Source organism: Primulina eburnea, chromosome 16 (genome assembly GCF_022965805.1).
Source record: "Primulina eburnea isolate SZY01 chromosome 16, ASM2296580v1, whole genome shotgun sequence".
NCBI lineage: Eukaryota > Viridiplantae > Streptophyta > Magnoliopsida > Lamiales > Gesneriaceae > Primulina > Primulina eburnea.
This window is the reverse complement of record NC_133116.1, coordinates 15791227-15814872: the sequence shown is the minus strand read 5'-3', so window position 1 is coordinate 15814872 and position 23646 is coordinate 15791227. Positions and strand designations below refer to the sequence as shown.

The following is a 23646-nucleotide window of genomic DNA, read 5'->3' as shown; positions in this document are numbered from 1 at the left end:
TTCCATAATTATAACCCATACGTAACCAACATGCATAATTCCACTATTTCTTTAAATTTAAATAAATAATGCATAATCGTAATCTTGACATAAAATCTTTCATGCAATCATGATGTAAGAATATTCTAAGCTTTAAAATAAATGCGTAATCGTAAAACTTACAGACCGAAGACGTGACTTCATGAGCTTCTCGAGAGCAGTAGTAGTACAACCCTTTACAAGATCATAGGCACTGATACCAACTGTAGAGGCCCGTAATTCGTATTCATAATTTTGCGGAATTATTAAATATTTTCTAAATAAATAATTATCTTATCTCATTTAATTAAAATAAACATATAAATGAGTTTTAACTTTAAAATAACAGCGGAAGCGAATAATGTTTTCAACCAACCATTTAAAAATAATCCAACGTAAACATCAATTTAAAATAATCCAACGTATTAAAACTGAGTTTGAATAATGAAAAGTGCATAAGCTAAATCATGAGGTCCTCGGGTTTACTATTGTTGTCCCAAGATCGCTCATTGGTCTCTGTCCGCGGTCTAGACCTCATCAACACCTACAACAATCAACTCTAGTGAGTCTAAAGACTGAACATGTATATATCATGAATAACAAGTAAATATATCATAAAATCGCATGCAACGTAAAAATAACGTATCGTAAAGTGCATGGTGAAAATCATAACGTGAATAATTATAACTACGTGCATATCTAAAAATCATCCGTAAAAGCTTTGCTCAATAGAGCTCTGTCATAACATATCATAATTTTCTGGTAGAGATAATGTTTCTAAGAAAGTGGCCCATAACATAGCGTAAGCGCCTAATCAGACTAAACCACAGTATACTGGGTGGTAGAGATCAATCACAGCCCTTGGACTGGATGTCCGTACCCATACATAATCATAACCGGTCGTAAGTCACCGGGCGGAGAGGTCCTCGGTTGCGCCTACCGACTTCCAAACCCATAAGCATATAGTGGCCACAAGACATATAGCATATATCTCAAAAATAAACATTTTGAATTTTTATGCACGTAATATAATTATAACCTTATTTTTACCGGATGAGTTGGATCGTTCCCAGGCTTGCTACGACTTGCTACTAATATGTGACACATGCAATAAATCTTAATTTGACAAAATTTTAGCAATAGAACCAAAAACGAGACTAGTCGGACCAACAACTTGATTTTTAACCTTGGCTTCGTACCAACCCGAACCAACATTAAACCGACGTTTAACCATGATTAAAATACCCCAAACATACTGAAAAATTTGCATAAATTGTAACACCTGAAAATAGGCGAAAGGAATCCAAAAACAAAAGACGCTCTTTCGAGAGTCATTTTGGCACATTTCGCCATACATTCTCGTACGACCTCTAAACTCGACCAAATCACGAACGGCCAAAAACATGAATTTCCTAACTCATTAAGGTATTGTCCAGTCCAAGGCCATGGGCTAAAAGCCAACCAAGAACTCAAACAAGTACCAAAACCGAAGGTCACAGCTGCTGGAAAAAATGCAGCAGTAGCAGTTTACTTGTTTGTGGTGAAAATCCTGAAATAAATGACTATGGGCTTAAACCACCGCCCAAGGACTCTTACCAACATCCTAAGGCATGGCTTGGACCATGGCTAAGGGCTAGAAGCCAACCACAATCCAAGGAAACCCTAGGACAATTATAGCATACCAACCAAGAGCACCACTTGCTGCCTAGTGTGTTGTATTGAACCATTTTACTGTCTTGTCTCGTTCCAAGGGCCATTTTATCGACCATGGCTCGATCTAGACATGGTGGAGTGTTCTAGTAACCATGTCTATTGGCTAGAAGCCAACCATAATCCAATAACACACCAAAAACCGAAACCACCTTCATAAAAAGAAACAAAATTTTAGAACCATGGGACACTTGACATGTTGCTGTAAAAATCTTAATGAATCGTGAACTAAGCTTGGAGAAACTGATTTGGTTATTTCCTAGACATGATAAGGTAGGGATCTAACCATGGCTACAGTCCCTAGGACAGCCATGATTTGAACACACTCACCTTACCCACTCAATGGCCAAACCGAGACCCATTCTGCACATGAGGGAACGTTTGCTGTCATTCTCATGTTTGTGAACGTATGGATGTAAACTAATGATTTAAAAACACCCTAACACATTCTAAATCATGCCTAGCAACAGCCGTGGGTGCCTGGAAAATGAGCCAACCTCCTGAACCACAAGACAAACCAAAGCCGTGAGACGCAAAGAGGAATTCAAAATTCTGTGCAGAATAATCGTGTAGTTGCTGAACAATTTTCGAAATGTTGCATGAATCATGATTATATATTGGTTTAAAAATATCTATATGACTTGATTGAAGAGTCAACAAATAACATATACATGCCTGGAATTTGTTTTGAAGAAAACAAATCAAAACGACGAATACGAGCGGCGGAATCGGAGTTGGTATTCTTTCTTGTTTCAGCTGCTGTGCACGATTTTTAGCTGCTGTTCTTTCTGTAATTTCGAAGGTAAGGTAGTGTGTTTGCTAGACAATAGAGATGAGTATTATAGGAGGTGTTAAATGGGTATTGAAGTTCATTTAGTTGAGAGTTACAAGTGAAGGAATAGAATGGAATTTGAATTGTTCTTCTAATTCTCTAGCTGTAGCCGATCTTATTTTCTCACCTTGCTGCTAATTTACGGCTTCAATAGTTTATTGTTTCTGATATTTTCGAGTTTATAGGATGTATATGATGTTAGGGGTGAAGGTGTATGATAAAGGAGGTGTTAAGGTGCTATAATATGCATTAGTTTAGGAGTTACAAGTCAAGAAGTGGGATGGATTTTGAAATGCTTTTGATTCCCCTTGCTGCCGATTACCTTTCCCTCATTCTGCTGTATTTTTTTTTTTGATGATTAGCTTGGTCATTAGTTGGGAGAAATAGGGTGTAACATTGTGTTTGAATTACTATTAATTAGTGAATTGAAAATGGTAAATGAATGCTCCAAGAATTGTAATTAGGAATGATTTGAATGGAGAGTTATCATCTTTTGAATTATTTTTTTTTTTAATGTTGGACCCAAAATTATGATTACAAATTTGCATGGTATTTTATTTTTTTAAATCTTGTATTCTAAATGCTTGAGGTTTAATACATCTATTATATAATTTAGTTGATTTACACCTTAATTAAAATGAACTCTTGAATGGCATTGCATGGTAACAATTTAAGTATTTAAATGTTGTATCAAATTACTTGAATATATTACACTTAGATTAATTTATCCCCACTTGTTTACATATTTTAAATTAAGCTTTAATTAAATATTGAATCTAAAAGAATTTATTTACCAACTTAGCTATAATTAATTAAATAAATTCTAAAACATTTTATTTTTTTAAATTAACTTATTCCTTGCCTTCAATTAAATTTAGGAATATTTTATTCTAATTAATTTTATCTCAAATCTCCAAACTCCGGTCCGACCTCGCGTATTTATCCTGAAAAGACAATACTAAACATCTACCTTTAAAATAAATAATCATGATTTAAACTTCATATTTAATTTAAAAAATAGAAATTATGCATGGCTTATACGTAATCTGATTTTCGGGTTCTACAATCCAAGTCCGGAATCACCACTCTAATCTCGATCTTTCTTCACCTCTGTGACCCTGAACCTGTTCCACCTGTTGCCATGCACAGATACAAACACGACAACAGCCGGATAACTCCGGTGAGAATAAAATCCCAGTATGAACAATGTATCAATGCAATCATATAAAACATATATAAAAGCATAATAAACATCAAAACATGTATCTAATCTGACCACATGAATCCATACAAATCTGTACCTAAATCAAGGAATCATTTCTAATCTAGGGATCCCGATCTAATTTAGACTTTGGCATGCTGTATCGAATGTCTACAATAGAAGTCGATCTACATCTAAGCTCATCGATACACCGTAAGTCTAGAGTCTTAGCGGTTCTGTCAAAGACACGGCCGTTCTGACCTAGCTAGGCTGATCTGCCCTAGACTCGAATTCTTATTCTGCTATAAATTCAATAGACTAAACATATCAATCTGATAATTTGCAAATATCAATGCAATAAAATAAAGTATGTGATTTATGGAAACTCAAGTCAAACCTAACTTGAGTTGTGCAATCCCGAATCAACATTTATTTATACCTTTCGTTCTGTCGCTCTGATACAATCGAAGTCTCGACTCAAAGTCTGTCAATGTTCAATCTGGCAATGACAATATCAATATACTATATCAATATTCTATTCAAATCAAGACATCTCTATCTTATCAAATTCTGACTGTACACAGTACAATCCTGCGATACCGGTGATACCATACCAGTATATACTAATTCTAATAATTTCTAATCAACCCCCGTACAAATCTGACATCACATCTCAATTAATTTAACTCTGAAATTCATAATAATTCCATAATCAATCTGTTTCTTAATCTGACTTCGATTCTATGATATCTACTATGTCAAGAACGCCATATATGAATCGTATCTAATTCTGGACATAGCATAATTTCAAATCTTAACAAAACGTAACAAAACTTACGTCCTGTAGTAGGTGTCGTTGCTATGAACTCGATGTCGTACTCGGATTCAAAATCAGACGGACGGATTCCAAAATCTTTTATTACAAATACAATTCTTCCCTCGGAGCCTTTTTCTCCATTTACGCTGAAGAATCTCGGTTGTATATATATACATACACGCACATGCAAATGGACGAGCGGCTCGATGTGCACACTGCACGCTCGCGCATATGCGCGACCACCTTCCGCGCATATGCGCGAGACATTCTGTCTCGGAGCGTAGCAACACGGCAGCTCGCGCATATGCGCCCACCTCTTCCGCGCATATGCGCGAGGAATTCTTCACAACTCTCGGGTACCCACGTGCATGTGCACGAATCTAGTCGCGCATGTGCGCCCAACTCTCTGGACCTCTCGCGCAGGTGCGCGTATACAGGTCGCGCGTGTGCGCCCAGTGTTATGTCCCGCATCATGGGCTTCCGCACTACTCGCGCATATGCGCAAGACCTTCGGCTCTCGGACCAACAATCTCACATGCAAAATTTCAATTCGTGTCTCGGTTAGCCCTTTCATAATCCTCTTGATTAAAAATCAATAATCGTAATTTAACACGATATAAAATCTTGGGCATTACATTTCTCCCCCCCTAGATACGATTTCGTCCCCGAAATCACAGGCAATCAATCGTATCAATAAGGAGTATATCTACAAAACTGTATAAGAAATTTACATTATCGAAATAACTCTGGGAACTCTTGTCTCATATCTGATTCAGTTTCCCAGGTGGCTTCTTCAATACCATGACGAGTCCATTGAACTTTCACAAGTGGAATGGTCTTTGTTCTGAGCTGTTTTTCTTTACGATCGATGATCTAAATCGGTTTTTCAACATAGCTCAACGTCTCATCCAGTTCGGCCTCATCTGGTTGAATAGCATGTGAAGCATCAGGAAGGTATTTCCTTAATAATGATACATGAAAGACATCATGTATCCCGGATAATGAAGGCGGTAAAGCAAGTCGGTAGGCCCGATCTCCTATCTTCTCAAGAATCTCATAAGGTCCAATGTATCGTGGAGACAATTTCCCTTTCTTGCCAAATCTGACAACTCCTCTGAAAGGTGAAATCTTTAGAAATACTCGATCTCCTACCTCAAATACCAACGGTCTACGTCGAACATTGGTATATATGCCCTGTCTGTCTTGCGCTGCCTTCATTTTCTTTCGAATTAGCTTCACTTTTTCTGTCATATCTCTGATCATGTCAGGTCCAATTTCAGGCACTTCAGAGATATCATCCCAATAGAGAGGGGATCGACACTTCTTTCCGTACAACGCTTCAAATGGTGCCATCTCAATACTCCTCTGATAGCTATTGTTGTACGAAAATTCACAAAGCGGCAATGCATCTTGCCAATTAGTGCTAAAATCAAGCACTACTGCTCTCAGCATATCCTCCAGTGTCTGGATAGTCCGCTCTGACTGTCCGTCGGTTTGTCGATGATATGCGGTACTCAGATGTAACTTCGTACCGAGAGCCTGCTGCAAACTCTGCCAGAAGTGCGAAGTAAATCGAGGATCACGATCGGATACAATTGACTTCGGCACTCCATGCAATCTGACCACTTCTCTGACATAGATTTCTGCCATCTGGTCAAATCTGTATGTCATCTTGTACGGAATAAAACATGCGGATTTGGTCAATCTGTCAATCACGACCCAAATCGCATCACAACCTCGGGAGGAACGCGAAAATTGTGTTACAAAATCCATGGAAATGTGATCCCATTTCCATTCAGGAATGGACAAACTCTGTAATAATCCTCCTGGTTTCTTTCTTTCTGCTTTCACCTGCTGGTAATTCAGACATTTGGAAACGAATTCGGCAATGTCAGTCTTCATTTGTTTCCACCAGAACTGTCTTTTCAAATCATTATACATCTTTCTGCCACCAGGATGAATACTGAATCGACTGTTGTGCGCTTCTGACAATATCTGTCGTCTCAAATCTGAAACATTGGGCACAACCAAACGATTATTCACATACAATACGTTATCACGTACCTGATACTCTGATCGATGCCCTGTTCTGACCAACAATACTGATTTCTGTACATTATGATCAACTTTCTGAGCTGCCTTAATTCTTAAGATCAACTTGGGTTCCACTTGTACCGTATAGAGTCTCAACGGTTTATAATCTGTTTCAAATGCTAATCCGGACAAACAGCAGTCTTCTATCAAATTTGAAAAACCGATCGTCGACAATGATAAAGAACATACCTTTCGACTTAGTGCATCAGCTGCTGCATTAGACTTTCCTAGATGGTATTTGATTTCACAATCAAAATCTTTAAGCAAATCAAGCCATCTTCGTTGCCTCATATTCAATTCAGATTGTGAAAACAGATATTTTAAACTTTTATGATCAGAATATATCTCAAACTTTTCACCGTAAAGATAGTGTCGCCATATCTTTAATGCAAAGACAATGGCTGTCAATTCAAGGTCATGAATTGGATAACGGGTCTCATGTGGTTTAAGCTGTCTTGAGGCATAAGCAATAACATGCCCTCGCTGCATTAGCACACATCCCAATCCTCTGTTAGAAGCGTCGCAATAAACCACAAAATCACCAGTACCGGATGGGATAGTCAACACTGGGGCACCGCTCAACCTCTTCTTCAACTCCAAAAAACTGGTCTCGCATTCTTCAGACCAAACAAATGGAGCATTCTTCTGAGTCAGCTGAGTAATTGGTTTAGCTATACTCGAGAAATTTTTAATGAAACGACGGTAATATCCCTCTAAACCTATGAAACTGCGAATTTCGGGCATGGACGTCGGTCTTGGCCAAGAAATCACGGCTTCCACTTTACTGGAATCCACTGATATCCCGTCTCTGGATATAATATGAACCAGAAATACTACCTGTCTTAACCAAAACTCACATTTCGACAGTTTAGCATATAATTTTTCAGCCCTTAAAATTCGCAACACAGTTCTTAAATGCTCAGCATGCTCACTCATATTCTTTGAATAAATCAAAATATCATCGATGAAAATAATGACAAAATCATCGAGATATCTCTGGAAGACACGGTTCATCAATCCCATAAACACAGCTGGAGCATTCGTCAAACCAAATGGCATGAAAATAAATTCATAGTGTCCATACCTGGTTCTGAATGCTGTCTTTGAGATATTAGAATCTCTGACTCTCAGCTGATGATATCCCAATCTTAAATCAATTTTGGAATATATAGAAGAACCATGCAACTGGTCAAACAAATTATCAATACGAGGCAAAAGATATTTATTCTTTATCGTTGCCTTATTCAGTTGCCGATAGTCGATGCAGAGTCTCATCGAACCGTCTTTCTTTCTTACAAACAGTACTGGAGCACCCCAAGGAGAAACACTCGGTCCTGATGTACCCCTTGGCCAGTAAGTCATCCAGCTGATCCTTTAATTCTTTCAATTCAATTGGTGCCATTCTGTACGGAGCTCTAGAAATCGGCACCGTACCTTGCGTCAATTCAATGCTGAAGTCTATCTCTCGGACTGGAGGTAGTCCCGGGATCTCATCTGGAAAGTTCAACAAACTCACGTACCACTGGAAAATCAGCCAATGATGGACTTCACTTCGGTAAATCTACTGAATATACAAGGAATCCCTCTGCTTCTTTCTGTAACAATCGAGTCATAGATAATACGGATATTAAAGGAATTCTTGATCTAGAACCTTACCGTAGAATTTCCACTCCTCGGCCATGTCAGGTCTGAATCTTACTATCTTGTGGAAACAATCAACTGTCGCTCTATACTTGGTCAGCATATCAATATCGATAATACAATCAAAATCGGACAACCTAAGTACGATGCAATCTAATTCAATCTCATGTCCGTCATACTGTAGTACATAATGTTTAATAGAATTTACGGATATCAAACCTGTCCCCAAAGGAGAAGAGACAGACACTACAGTAGCTAAAGACTCTACATGCAATGCATGACTTAATGCAAATCGTTCAGAAATAAATGTATGTGAAGCACCATATCAATCAATACATAAGCTGGGTAACCACATAAAGAACAGTTACCTGCCACAACGTCATCTGGTGCTTCCTGGGCCTGCTCCTCTGTCAAAGCGAATATTCTGGCCTGTTGTCTAGGAGGCTGGCTAACAGTCTGGCTACCTCCTGGCCTCTGCTGTGACTGAGATGGCGCTGGCTGGAATGTGTGAACAGCAGATCGTCTCTCAGTCTGTGCTGCTGATCCCGATGACTCGGCTCCCTGAGATCTTTGAGAACCTCTCTGTGGACACACTTTAGCAAAGTGTCCCGGTTGTTTACAGATGTTGCAACTACCAGTCACTCCCTCGGCATTGCTCAGTTGCATGTCTTCCTCCGCAAGTTTTACAATAAACTCCAGTGTAACTCTAGCTCTGTCGGGAACCACCGGAGCTAGAAGAACTGCTGCCCGATTTCTTAAATTGCTTTCCTCTGGCTTTCAAAAATTCCTTCTTCCCTCCACTGCTGCTGCCACTCTCAAATCTGGGAGGTGGTTGCTGTGGTCTCGATGCTGGAGGCACAAATGAAGCCCCTTTCTGTCTCATCAGACCGGCTTCTGTCCCTTAGCTCTGTTCAGGGCGTCAGTGTTATTCGGTCGGCCTGTGTTCACCAATGTGAAATTCTCTGGAATCAAGCCATTGATGAACTGGTCAGCAGTAGCTTCCTCGCTTTCAGCCACATGTGGAGCAAATTTCAACAAGGTGGAGAACTTGGACACTTACTCTTCTATGTTCAAACTCCGCCCCGTTGTCCTTTCAGTATGACACTGGAAAGAATCGCTGGTAAAATTCAGTTCTAAATACATTCCAGGTAATAGTCGTACCTCTATGCTCCAAAGCCCTCTTTATCGTAATCCACCAGTTCTTTGCAACATCGTGTAATTATTGGTGTCCAATCAATCGAATTCGCCGCTCATCTGTATACTCCAATGATTCAAACAGCATTTCAATATCATTGGGCTAACTCTCACACTCCACAGCGTTCTCTGTTCCTTTCAAATTTGGCTGGTGAAATGACTGAAATCTTTTCGGTAACGTTTCTATTGGAGTCGGTGTTACATCCATTGGAGGATTTGATGTACTACCTTGTTCTGGTACTCGTCTCGGAGGCATATCTGATAATCAAATAAATTAGTAACAAATACCACAATTCTGTTTCAATCCTCATCTGAACATCTTACTGCTGATCTAGAATCTGTGCTGATCCAGTCTCAATAAAACATATTACTATATCAAATCAGATAAAGAAGTAACATGTATTAAAGCAGTAAGACATGCTAGCATTCAAAAGCAGGAAAGAAAACCTCAATCTACCCCGCTCACTAGTCTCTTCTATCTCAATCTAAAGGATCTATCGCTCTGATACCACCTGTTGTGGGGACCCGGACGCTAATCATTTTCTTAATCGTCATTGGGACTAATTTAATCAATTAAAATAAACATGGTCTAATTTTTTTTTTAAATGCGGAAGGTAATGGAATCATTCTATTATACAAATCAGTATAATAATACAAATCCTGTATAACATGCATCTAGTTCAAAACTAAGGTTCAATTACTACAAATCAAGTAATAAAACCTATTTATATCCAAGTCCGGAATCACCACTCTAATCTCGATCTTTCTTCACCTCTGTGACCCTGAACCTGTCCCACCTGTTGCCATGCACACATACAAACACGACAACAGCCGGATAACTCCGGTAAGAATAAAATCCCATTATGAGCAATGTATCAATGCAATCATATAAAACATATATAAAAGCATAATAAACATCAAAACATGTATCTAATCTGACCACATGAATCCATACAAATCTGTACCTAAATCAAGGAATCATTTCTAATCTAGGGATCCCGATCTAATTTAGACTTTGGCATGCTGTATCGAATGTCTACAATAGAAGTCGATCTACATCTAAGCTCATCGATACACCGTAAGTCTAGAGTCTTAGCGGTTCTGTCAAAGACACGGCCGTTCTGACCTAGCTAGGCTGATCTGCCCTAGACTCGAATTCTTATTCTGCTATAAATTCAATAGACTAAACATATCAATCTGATAATTTGCAAATATCAATGCAATAAAATAAAGTATGTGATTTGGGGAAACTCAAGTCAAACCTAACTTGAGTTGTGCAATCCCGAATCAACATTTATTTATACCTTTCGTTCTGTCGCTCTGATACAATCGAAGTCTCGACTCAAAGTCTGTCAATGTTCAATCTGGCAATGACAATATCAATATACTATATCAATATTCTATTCAAATCAAGACATCTCTGTCTTATCAAATTCTGACTGTACACAGTACAATCCTGCGATACCGGTGATACCATACCAGTATATACTAATTCTAATAATTTCTAATCAACCCCCGTACAAATCTGACATCACATCTCAATCAATTTAACTCTGAAATTCATAATAATTCCATAATCAATCTGTTTCTTAATCTGACTTTGATTCTATGATGTCTACTATATCAAGAACGCCATATATGAATCGTATCTAATTCTGGACATAGCATAATTTCAAATCTTAACAAAACGTAACAAAACTTACGTCCTGTAGTAGCTGTCGTTGCTATGAACTCGATGTCGTACTCGGATTCAAAATCAGACGGACGGATTCCAAAATCTTTAATTACAAATACAATTCTTCCGTCGGAGCCTTTTTCTCCATTTACGCTGAAGAATCTCGGTTGTATATATATATATATATACACGCACATGCAAATGGACGAGTGGCTCAATGTGCACACTGCACGTCTCGCGCATATGCTCGACCACCTTCCGCGCATATGCGCGAGACATTCTGTCTCGACGCGTAGCAACATGGCAGCTCGCGCATATGTGCGCACCTCTTCCGCGCAGATGCGCGAGGAATTCTTCACAACTCTCGGGTACCCTCGCGCATGTGCGCGAATCTAGTCGCGCATGTGCGCCCAACTAGTCGCGCATGTGCGCAGTATACAGGTCGCGCATGTGCGCCCAGTGTTCTGTCCCGCATCATGGGCTTCTCCACTACTCGCGCATATGCGCGCCTACTCTTCGTGCATATGAGCGAGACCTTCGGCTCTCGCACCAACAATCTCACATACAAAATTTCAATTCGTGTCTCGGTTAGCCCTTTCATAATCGTCTTGATTAAAAATCAATAATCGTAATTTAACACGATATAAAATCTTGGGCATTACAATAGTAGTATGCATGTATGTATATTATTATATAATATAGTTGCATGAATCCGGCAAACATACAAACTCGTGGCACACGATTTTTAAATTAAAATGATGAGACAATTTTTGAAATTAAAATCTCTCATTTTGAATAAGATTCAAAATTTATATCAAACCGAAAAAGTAAAATTAAAAGAGTTTAATTTTTCCTTGCCTTCCATCAACCGTGGTTGCATGTTGAACGCTACCCGCGGACAGTGTCTGGCTCATATTATTGGAGAGACCTGTACGCCGGAAAGCTGTGACCTCCACCGGACATATGATGTGAACTAAGTGGAACTCCCATAACTTCGGCTCATATTATTGGGGGAACTCATGACGACCGTCTACTACAATTCAACATTGATGGATTAGTTTGACACCTGAAAATAAATGACGTCATATTATTGGATCCTTATTAAACGTGAGGCAAAACACGCAGGAGGTTGCATAGAGATGTAATTGGATTCTACCTTTTAGAAATTATAATTGGCTGATATTATTCGGGATTATAATTGGCTAATTGGACTCTACGTGCCCACTAAGAAAATACGATTTCCTTTTTTCATCAGATGGTGGTGGAAATGTAAAAATAGTGGGAGGGAGATTTATAAAATGAAATCCATATTTCATATCTTAAAAATTATTTTAAAATAATCAGCAACCATTATTCTGTTTCCGTATCAGTATATTTTCGATTTCGACACGTAATCCATTTTTATTATTAACAAGCTAATTGAATCTAATTTTCAAGACTGGTTGGGAAAATTGTTCTAAATTCTGAGAAAATGATATACATACTAATGTCAGTCCTGCTGAACTGACAAAGCATGCAAGATGGTAGGACCATAATATGCAAGCTAAAGTGTGATGTGCTCGCTTTTACGTCAAATGAACTATAGGGACAGTTTGAGGAAATTTTGAATGCTGCTGACATTCAAATGCACGTGCAAGAGTTGCATGGTGCATGAAACTATGCACACCACTTTCAATGAGCTCATGACTACACGCATGCAAGACAGGACTTTGGCCCATGAGCATGGTGTACAAATGACTGGGCTTATTAAGAATTTGATGAGCCTGGAATATGTGATTCCTAATGAGTTACTAGGTAACATGAATTTGTTGTCTTTCTCTTCCTCATTTGACGGGGTTATGGTGAACTTCAAGTTTAATAAGATATCTGATAGCCTTGAATAGCTAGTCAATATGCTTATGACTTATGAGATCACCCATAAAATAAGAAAAATTGTTGTTTTTATAATGGGCCTTTCGTCGGACGAAAAATGACCCAAAAGGTAGGGAAAAAATGTTTCACCCCTCACAAGAAAAACAATCCAAGAAAGAGGCAAACTCTGAAAGATACTAAAAAAAGCCTGCAAAGCCCGATAAGTTAGAACATATTTATTTCACTGCAAGAAGTCCGGACATAATAAATTATGTGTCAGAAATGTTCTGGAAATAATAAGTGAATGTTTAAGTAAACATGATTTCAACAAAGACCAAAAGAAAGTTAGATAATTCAAATCCCACACAAATATGGCACGCTAGACTAGGTCATATTTCCCAAAGAAGGATGCACAAGCTAGTGGGAGAAAGCATTTTTTACTTGTCAGACATAAATTTTCTACCTACTTGTAAGTCCTGTCTAAAAGGAAAATTGACCAAGACTCCATTCAATGGAATCGTTGAACGTTCACATGGTCTACTGGATTTGATCCACACAGACGTTTGTGGCCCGCTAAGTGTTAGCACAAAATATGGGCAATCCTACTTCATTACCTTTACTGATGACCATTCGAGGTATTGGTATGTTTATATGACGAAACACAAATCTGAAGCATTTGAAAGGTTCAAAGAATTTAGATCTGAAGTAGAAAACCAGCTACAAAGAAGTAATAAGACATTTCGATCTGATCGAAGTGGAGAATACTTGAGTGCTGAATTTTTGGGTTATCTAAAAGAGAATTTGATTCTCACAGTAGAATCCACCAGCAACACCACAATTGAATGGTGTTTCTGAACATTGTTGGACATGGTTCGATCAATGATGATATTCACTGAATTGCCTACATCGTTTTGGTGCTTTGCGCTTGAAACTGCGGCAATGTTGTTGAATAATGTCTATACTAGAGCAGTGGATAAAATACCATATGAGATATGGATGGGAAAAAACTCCCAAATATTCTTACATGAGAATATGGAGATATTTTGCTTACGTGAAGCAGACAGTGGGAGACAAATTGGATAGTAGATCCACTTTATGCTACTTTGTAGGATATCCAAATAATTATGTTGGATATTATTTCTATCTTCCTAATGAAGCAAAATTGTTTCTTTCAAGAAATGCCACCTTTATGGAAAGGGAATTTCTATTAGATAAAAAAAAGGCAATATGATAGAACTTGAAGAAATTCAAGATACTCCCTCAACTATAGTAGTTGAACCTAATCTCCAACAACCAGTAGTTGAAGTACAAGCTTCTAGGAGGTCTGATATGGTTATGAGACCACCTGCTAGATATACGCTTCTTCATGAACAAGACCATGATGAGTCTTGTGTTGGATATGATCCAATGAACTTTAAGGAAGCAATATCTGATACTGATTCAACCAAATGGCTTGAAGCCATGCAGTCAAAAATGGACTCTATATATTTAAACGAAGCCTGGACATTGGTGGATCAACCTGAGGGAATCGTTCCTATAGGGTGCAAATGGATCTACAAATGAAAGCTTGGGGCGAATGAGAAGGTAGTGACCTTCAAAGCAAGGCTGGTTGCAAAAGATTATACTCAAAGGCAAGGAGTTGACTATGAGGAAATTTTTCACCAGTTGCTATGTTTAAGTCCATTAGATTACTACTAGCCATAGCATTATGGTATGACTATGAGATATGGCAAATGGATGTAAAGACTGCATTCCTCAATGGAGACATCAAAAAGGAAATTTATATGTCTCAACCTGAGGGATACACATCAGTAGGAAGTGAGCATAAGGTATGCAAACTTCAGAGATCTATATATATGGTCTCAAGCAGGAGTCAAGGAGTTGGAACCTCAGATTTGATAGTACTATCAAAGAGTTTGGTTTTGCTAAGAATCCTGAGGAACCACGTGTGTACAAGAAAATTAGTGACAGTGCAGTGACATTCCTAGTACTTTACGTTTATGATATCCTGCTCATTGGGAATGATGTAGGATTACTGTAATCAACTAAAGTATGGTTAGCCCAGTAAATTCTCCATGATAGACATAGGTGAAAGATCCTACGTATTGGGAATACAAATCAAAACTATAGAGATATATCAAAGAGGATGCTCGGACTCACCCAAGCCACCTATATCGATACCATTATAAAACGATTCTCTATGAAAGAGTCCAAGAGAAGATACTTACAAATGTGTCATGGTATTACTCTATCTAAAGCTTTGTGTCCCAAAATTGATAAAGAGATAGAGATGATGACACGCATTTTATATGCGTCAGCTATTGGTAGTATCATATATGATATGATATCGACACGTCCTGATGTTGTTTATGCTTTGAGTGTTACAAGCAGATATCAGGCGAACCCTGGTCCAATACATTGGAAGGCCGTGAAAGATATTTTAAGTACTTGAGAAGAACTAAGAACTTGTTCATGGTCTAAGGGGGTGGAGAATTAAAATTGGAAGGCTACACTGATTCTACCTTCCAATGTGACGTATATGATTCGAAATCGACCACTGGTTTTGTGTTCATGCTATATGGTGCGGCTGTCTTTTGGAAAGGTTCCAACCAAGAAACCGTTGCGGATTCCACCACTGAAGCTGAATACATTGTTGCATCTGATGCAGCCAAAGAGGTAGTTTGGATGAGGAATTTTGTTCAAGAGTTGGGCGTTATTCCTAAAAGAGTTGATCCAGTCCCGTCGTACTGTGACAACACTGGTGACATTGCGCAAGCAAAGAAACCAAGGTCTCATCAGCGATCCAAACATGTACTGAGGAAGTTCCACATCATACGGGAGATTGTGGGAAGATGAGACATATCAGTTGAAAGAGTCTCCTCTGCAGATAATGTTGCTGATCCACTTACAAAGCCCTTGCCAGGACCATTGTTTGAAAAGCATCGCGAAGCAATGGGATTAAGGGTAGTTGGCTCTAGGGCAAGTGGGAGATTGTAAAAGTAGATGCCCTGCAAGTCAACGGTTGGCTAGGGAATTAATTGACTCAAGTGAAATAAACAATCTTTATTTTAATATAATTTAACTTTTTTGGTCTTATTATACTTTATCTATGTACCCATGGAAACAGCATAGATAAAGTCCTTGATTATGCTTTAATACAAATGAACCGTAATTCGATGTTGAAACTTATTTGGAAACAATGCATATTCTAAATTCGTTCCTAGTCGATTTAGCCGTCTAAAACAGGGATAAAGGCCGCTTGAGCTCGAGACTAGCATCTGTGATGTTGTGTACTACGTTTCTTGGTAAGGGCATAAAGATGTCCAAACATACAGATGGGTAGTCATATGATGATTATACCGAACAACCCTCTCTCGGACTTTCCAAGTGGTTATCATTAATCGAGAGAATAAGTCCGTGGTTATGATTGTACACCATTAGTCCTTACGACTCGGGACAACACTGAGGCTCTATATGCTAGGGCTGTGCTTTGACTCGTTTACCGGCTCCAGGAGAGTCATCAGGTGGCGAGGTTGGGTACAGTTGCGACACATATAGGAGCCAGTGCATTGTAGTCGGGGATTCACCACTCACCTGTGGGTGTGGATATCCTATGTGATCTGATGAAATAATAGTGCATGGAATCTCTGGCCGGAGTACGAGATGTACGTTAGAGAAGGAGTTCTCCAATAGTACACGCGATGCCACTATTATAGTTATCACATAGTTATCGAATTAATATGCAACCCTCGATGAACCAATGGTTGTATTCGATCGAGATATATGAGATGAAGAGACCGTACTTTACGTTAATCATAATCGACTGGTTCTTGCAGGCACTATCAGTGATACCTATGGGATCATGGGGCGATGCTACTAGACGCTCTTACCATAATCCGATGGGTGCAATCAGAAATGAGTTCTGACATTCTTGATCAAAGTGTTGATGAAAGAATGAGGCTAACTAGGGTAAGCCCGAATAAAGGATTATGACCTGAATCACAAAGAGTTGTGAACCCACGACTAGCTGTATCCCTGAACCATTGAGGGTCACACAAGCACTAGATCGTTTGTTCCCGTTGAGAGAATAAATTCAAGGAGTTGAATTTATATTATAGTAAATTCAAGTAATTGAATTTATGATAATTAAATTTCGAGAAAATAAATTCAACGAGTTGAATTTATAAGATATCAAATTCAAGAAGTTGAATTTATGATTTTATAAATTTTGAGAGAATAAATTTAAGGAGTTGAATTTATAAAATTTGAGAATTTAATTTATTAAACTCAAATGTTGGGTTTATTATATATTAAATTTTGGAGGTGATATAAATTCAAGTAGTTGAATTTATAATTTAAATAATAAATTCAAATGTTGAATTTATAATGAATTTAATTAATTAAGCTCAAAAGTTGAGTTGATTAAATATTAAATTAAATTTGGTGGGAAGTATGTTAATTGAGCTTGTAGGAGTACAAGTCCAACATACTAAATAATTAAAGTTTTTAATGGACTTTGATTAATTAATTAAACTAGTTGGACTAGCCCAATTAATTAATCAAGACCATTAAAGTTGTATAATTAATTACGTTATGGCTCAGTTATACCTCCATCCTCCAAAAAATATACGGCCACCTCCTTTGAATTTTCAAAGGGAATTTTGCCTCATCTTCTCAAATATTTTTCTCCTACGTAAAATCTCTTCCAATATTTCTAGTTCAATTTGGAAGAGGATCAAACAATCTAGTCGTGGACCTGATTAGAAGAAAAGAAAGGAGACTTTTGAAGAAAGATCGTAGGGATTCATAAAGAGCTAGATCCGTCATACCGGATCAGTTGGTGCCAAGTGATTTAATCACCAAAAGTATAACGATTCTAACATCCTATGTATGTTATCATAAAATCATACGAGCGCCCAAACAATATCTTGAATGTCAAGATCTAAAAATTTTTTAAACTTCCGCTGCGTTTGGGGGTGTAGAAAACCGGGATCCAACAAATGTTCCATTCAAAAAGGTGTGCAAGTGAGTTTCTTGAGAAATACTAACGGTTACACATAAAACCACTAACCAAACAAATTTGTAACACCGAAATGGGAAGAGCAAGTTCACAGTACTCGTAACCAGATCCACAATCACCAAAAGTAGATATCTTGAGTTCAAAAATTTCAATGTAGAGTAAAAGTTACATTTTTTGTCACATACCTAGATGCATCTAAAATGGACTAAGAATCACTCCGCCCCATAAGAGGGGGTGCCATAAATTAGCATGGAGTAATGGACTAAGCTGAGAATCACACACTGCCGGACCGGACCGGACCGGACCGGCAATCAAACCATTATTCATTACAAGACAAGTGGCCAAATGTAATACCATCACCATCATCAAAAATTTCAGCAAAGAAACATAGCCAAACTTTCTGCATATGATCCTGGAATATTTCCCACAAATATGACTGCACCAGCAGCAAAGACACAAATATCTTACTTGCAAAAAGCATACTCATTTTCAACTCTTGCCCAGAAGCAGAAGACGGACAAAGTTATAGCGTCGTTTCCACTGATACTCCTGTATCCCAAGCATTCTCAAACTAAAAACAAATAACTTAAATTAGCCACAGAAAACTTGTCAGGTATCAAGTAACCAGAGCAAAATAAATCCATCCATGCTGCCATAACTGAAGTTCACACATGATCACGCGCATAAACCCAAAATGATGGAACTTTAGCAGTTCAAAATAACTCCATAAAAAAAAGCACGGGAAATGAGCTGGATTCTTCAGTTTGATATTCGATGTGATCATACTGCAGCCAAAAATAGAACTGTAAGAGCAGCAATCATCTTAAATGTTACAACTGAAAAGATAAATTATAATGACCAAATAGCAAGAGGTTATAACCAGCAAATAGAAATAAGATATACATTAGGGATTTATTGATTCAATTTTAAATCAGATTATATACAAATCGAGATAACTTTAGCCAAGTATAACTACTGAAAAATTATAGGAGGGCCCATTAGGTTTGTATTACAACACCAGGTTATCTACTAATGCCGTCTAATCTTGTGTTCGGTTCCAAGTTCTTAATTTTTTTGCATTGAACCGTAAAGATGACAGAAATGCTTGCACAAGCTTAGGGCAGAAAAGAACCCGGTTCTCTTAACTTCAGGGTTTATTTTCTTTAGCTGTAAATATGACAGAAATGCTTGCACAAGCTTAGGGACGGAAAAGAACCCCGGTTCTCTTAACTTCAAGGTTTATTTTCTTTAGCTGAGACAATTGCAGGCTCATTGTGAATCCATCAACAGGACAGCGATCTAGACCACTAACCAAATCACACTGCTGAAAAGATTCAGGAAGTTTTCAGCAAGACGGAAACACAATATCTTCACTACTGTTCTGAAGCTAAAATTTGTGCCTCTCTGAAATATCTTTTTCTATCAGAGGGCATCGATTAGAAAATTGCAGAGTTCCAAGACCCTATTTTCCCAACAATAGTTATCATTCAAAAAACATAGTACCGAGCTTCCTGTAATAATAACAGCATTATGTAAAACAGTTAAGTAGGAATAAATTAAATGTTAAAAGCCATGACAGGGTACATAAAACCGACCCTTGACGAAGGAAATAACTATCCCTACCTTCTGTTCAAGGTTGTGAAGTTCCATAACTAGGGTAGTTTCTTCAGGGATAAGAAGTTTGACAATGTATTAAGCTCTATCCAACATAGAATTACGGTTTAAAGGGAAGCTATCTGGGGCCTATCCTATTTCTGAGCCTGTTGACAGACTTTCTTGGGTGATATCGGATAAAAATGCCAGAATCTCTCAATGCCTATCAGACAGGAAACGTACATGGATAAAAATTAAAACAGTAATTGTTACAAGTTCAAATTTAAAATGGATTACAAGATTGGCGCATTGTGCAGAAAATTCGAGATTGCAGTGACCATATCATATTCCCATCCAACTTTGGCGAGGCTCGTCCAACCCTGTGTCCACTTTCTCAGGGGTATAGTCTGACAGAAGCTAAGTCAATAACATCGAGCATCAAAACGCCTCGTCGTGGAATTTGCTCCGCGACTTCGAGGCCGTGTTTCAGACAAGTAAAATAATAAAATTCTTGATCTCCTTCATATTCTTAACTGAAACTCACCAACTTGTCCTATCAAATACCACATCCAGACATCATTAACTTAATAGTAAAATTGCCCAATATATTGAACAGTCCATATTGCAAATCTGCATATATTAAATTAATACACCCACTATCTGAACTTTAATACGGGATTTTTGAGCTTCTGGACAAATGTTTGTCTCAAAAATGGTGACACAAAAATTAGATAATACCAAGCTCTTCACTCTCTTGCTTTGTTCCTAATTCAACTCTTGGCTTAGCTGAAAGCCCTTTCATTAACATCTCTTCATCATATTTGCTTGCCTTATCAATCAAACCTTTCTGCAGTAAAGCATCAATAAAAGCATTATACGCAAATGCATCTGGGCTCTGCCCATGCTCTTCCATCGTCTTCCAGACATGAAAAACAAGTCGAAGGAAACCCCATCTGCCAAACTTCCTTAAGAGCATGACATACGTGTCCATCCTTGGTCTAACCCCACTTTCGATCATTTTATCAAAGTAATTGAGAATCTCCGTTGGCTTTTCAAGGCACGTAAAAAAGCAATGATACGTTACTATGTTTGGACCACAACCCCTCTTAGTCATCAGATTGAGCAATTTATGTGCCTCTCTACACCTCCCATTTTCACACAATTGTTTCAGAATTGTGTTAAAAGTCACGACATTTGGTTCACAGCCTAACTCGATCATTTCTTTATACAGCCTCACAGCCATATCAACCCCCTCAGAAATCCCAACAGCACGGATAACAGTGTTGTATGCCACAACATCCAAGTGGATTCTCTTCTTCTTCATCTCCTTGTACAACTTAACTGCCTTCCACGGTTTCCCGCTCTTGCATTGGATGTCCATGTATATCGAGTATGAATACAAATCCTTTGGAACACCCCTCCTATCCATCTCCTCCCAAAACTCCCTACATTTTCTCCACCACTGCATTTTAAACCATCCCCGTAAAATCATGTTACATATTTTGGTACTTTCAACATTGAAACCAAACAACAAATTATAATTACCATCCCTCGTATTTTTGAAGCACAGCTCCTCAGCTTCTATCACATGTTTGTACTCACACAAAGCATCAATCAAATTCGAGAAGGAGGTTTCATCCCTCAAATTATATTCTACCAACTTATCAAAAGTATCAATTGCTTCTTTAACAAGATGGGCAGCAACATAACGCTTAAACATTATACGAAATGTAATATAATCGGGAAATGTACATTGATTTTTCTGCATTCTTTCTATCATTCTCCAAGCGATATCAAACTCAAAAACCTTAGCAAGAATGTCAATGATCTTGTTGAAGGTTTGAGTGGTGTGATGGAAACCGCAATTCATTTCAACCCAGTCAAAAAACTCCAGGGCGAGCTTCCAGTCATTATCGTAACAAGTGAGGGTTTCAAGTACAGTAGTGGGCAGAAAATCTGAATGCTTGAAGAGGGCTGTGGTTGGAGTCGTCGTACTGTTAAAAAGATTCGATTTTGGGTGCTTTTCACTGGAGTTTGTCATAGGGTTTGGAGGAAATGGTGGTACCTTGGTAAGGAAATTGCGGTAACACACAAGAAATCGAAGGTGGGAAGGAAGAAAAGAGAGAGGTAAGTATAAACATTGGATTTTGGAGGGGATTGAAAAGAGCATGATACTTTTGAGTTACCAAAGACTTCTCCGTTGTTTGGACCAAAAATAAAATTTTCATTTGGGTCAACACCAAACTAAAATTTAAATTGGCTCTTTAATGCTTGGCATAATTCGCCCCAAAATATCAGCAAATGGGGTCCAGAAATATGTTGAATACTGAGACCACGAAAATCAAAGTCCAACAATAAACTTTGAGCTTTATAAACAAAATCACCAGACCCGCCAATTGTGCATGTTCAGAGATAAAACAAAAGACCAGTTAATGGAGTTGATAACAGTTATTGGCAATTGAAGAACGTGAACTTGAAACGAGCAAAGCGGGCCTAGTGGATAGCAGAAGTGTTGTTCCTGCTGAATCACCTGCAAAAGCCACATCAATAGTTATTGAAGAGGCAAATGAAAATTGAAAGTGCGGAAATATAAATAAAAATAATTATTCAACACAAAAGCTCTCCACAAAAACCAGAACTCGCGCAAATCTGCAAAAATCAACTTACTAGCAATGTAATCTCTAAAGTATTATTTAGAAAATTAGTTCATTACTTAGAATTTAATTGCATAATTACAGTTTTAGAATCCTATTTTCCTTTCAAAGACAAACAGATACGTTTCGTACTTACTATACTACAGCAGCCAAACTCATAGAGGATTTTGTGGATGTGAACTCCGTAAATGTGCAAAGGGAAGAGACATTAGAAGTGAACGAACTCCCTCAAATCACCTCAAGTTCGAATATGGTAGAACAGCTAATCACAAGTTAGCCTTTACTGAAAAGAGGAATTAAGAGGGTCATGGTGGAAACTTTCAATGTGGAAAGATGTTGCACAAAATATGAGTCATAGTTTCTGATAATGCACAGAAACGTGATTGCAATGAAAGTTTAGACCCATATAATCATACTATCTAATTCTTGATAATTGTGGACAAATTCATTAAAAAAATAGTTAAAGCCATCGATAACTCATCATTCGACCCCCTTAAATCTCAACCTATAAACTACGTTCACAATGACTATAACTAGGATCTAGTTCACGGCAAACGATTATTATTCAACCAAAACTGAGAATTAATACTCTTATCACACAATTCATCCCACACAGAGAAATCCATTTATCCACGGGCCCTGTGTTCTATACTATATCTATCACCGTATCTCTACAGTAGCAAGGACAATCTGCTGCGACTTACGCAAACGCAACCAAGGAATCCCTAAAGATGATTGAGTAAAATCTTATAGAGAAGCAAGCGACCATACGTAGAGGGCGAGGGTTGAAAAAGGTCGTACCTTCCTCGCGTTCTTCTGATTTGCGAAAAATTCCTGCCGAGAAGAAACAGTGCACGTATAAGGGCACTATATATTTAATTTTTAAGTTGTATATTAATGACAAAAATTAAATAAAATGTTAGATGTAGGGGTTAATTGACTTCACTCACATCTTGTATAAATAGCTTGACATCAATTAGTTTTCCTCCTTAATTCATTTTGTATTCTTGAGCTCTTTTCCATCAGTAAAATCTGTTTTGTTCCACTAATATGATATCAGAGCCAGGTTTGTTTCTTTTCTAATGTCTGTAAAATTCAGGATATCAATCAATCCAAGTACGCAAGTGGCTCATAACATAATATGAATCGTCTGATCAGACTAAACCACACTATATGGGCGGTAGAGATCATCACAGCCCTCGGACTGGATATCCGTACCCATACATGAACATGAACCGGTCGTAAGTCACTGGGCGAAATAATAATCCCATAAGCTGAATCTCATCAGCGTTAGGTGGCCACAAGACATAACGCATATATCTCAAAATAAACATTTTATATTTTTA

General features: G+C 38.0%; 1 protein-coding gene across 4 annotated transcripts; it reads right to left on the bottom strand.

Annotated features, from left to right (window-relative positions):
- Positions 1–18167: 18167 nt before the first annotated feature.
- LOC140815896 (pentatricopeptide repeat-containing protein At1g80550, mitochondrial) lies at positions 18168–23179 on the bottom strand. 4 transcript variants are annotated; one of them, XR_012114470.1, is made up of 4 exons: positions 23102–23179; positions 20385–22176; positions 19944–20199; positions 18168–18838 (listed from the first exon to the last, which is right to left on the bottom strand). XR_012114470.1 is itself a non-coding variant. In XM_073174913.1 (3 exons), exons 2-3 carry the CDS (start codon positions 21814–21816, stop codon positions 20168–20170), a joined length of 1464 nt encoding a protein of 487 aa, XP_073031014.1. In that variant the 5' UTR covers positions 21817–22176; positions 23102–23179; the 3' UTR covers positions 18168–20167. The 4 variants fall into 4 exon arrangements, 3 of the variants coding, with proteins under 3 accessions (XP_073031014.1, XP_073031016.1, XP_073031015.1); XM_073174913.1 differs by having other exon boundaries at positions 18168–20199; XM_073174915.1 differs by lacking the exon at positions 19944–20199.
- Positions 23180–23646: the final 467 nt, after the last annotated feature.

What these genes read in the sequence shown, in the direction of transcription:
- LOC140815896 (XM_073174913.1), bottom strand. Translation starts at nt 21,816, where the DNA reads ATGCTCTTTTCAATCCCCTCCAAAATCCAATGTTTATACTTACCTCTC. An exon ending in GCAAGAGAGTGAAGAGCTTG is followed by an intron (nt 20,200 to 20,384) that starts GTATTATCTAAT and finishes GGTATTTGATAG; the next exon opens with GACAAGTTGGTGAGTTTCAG.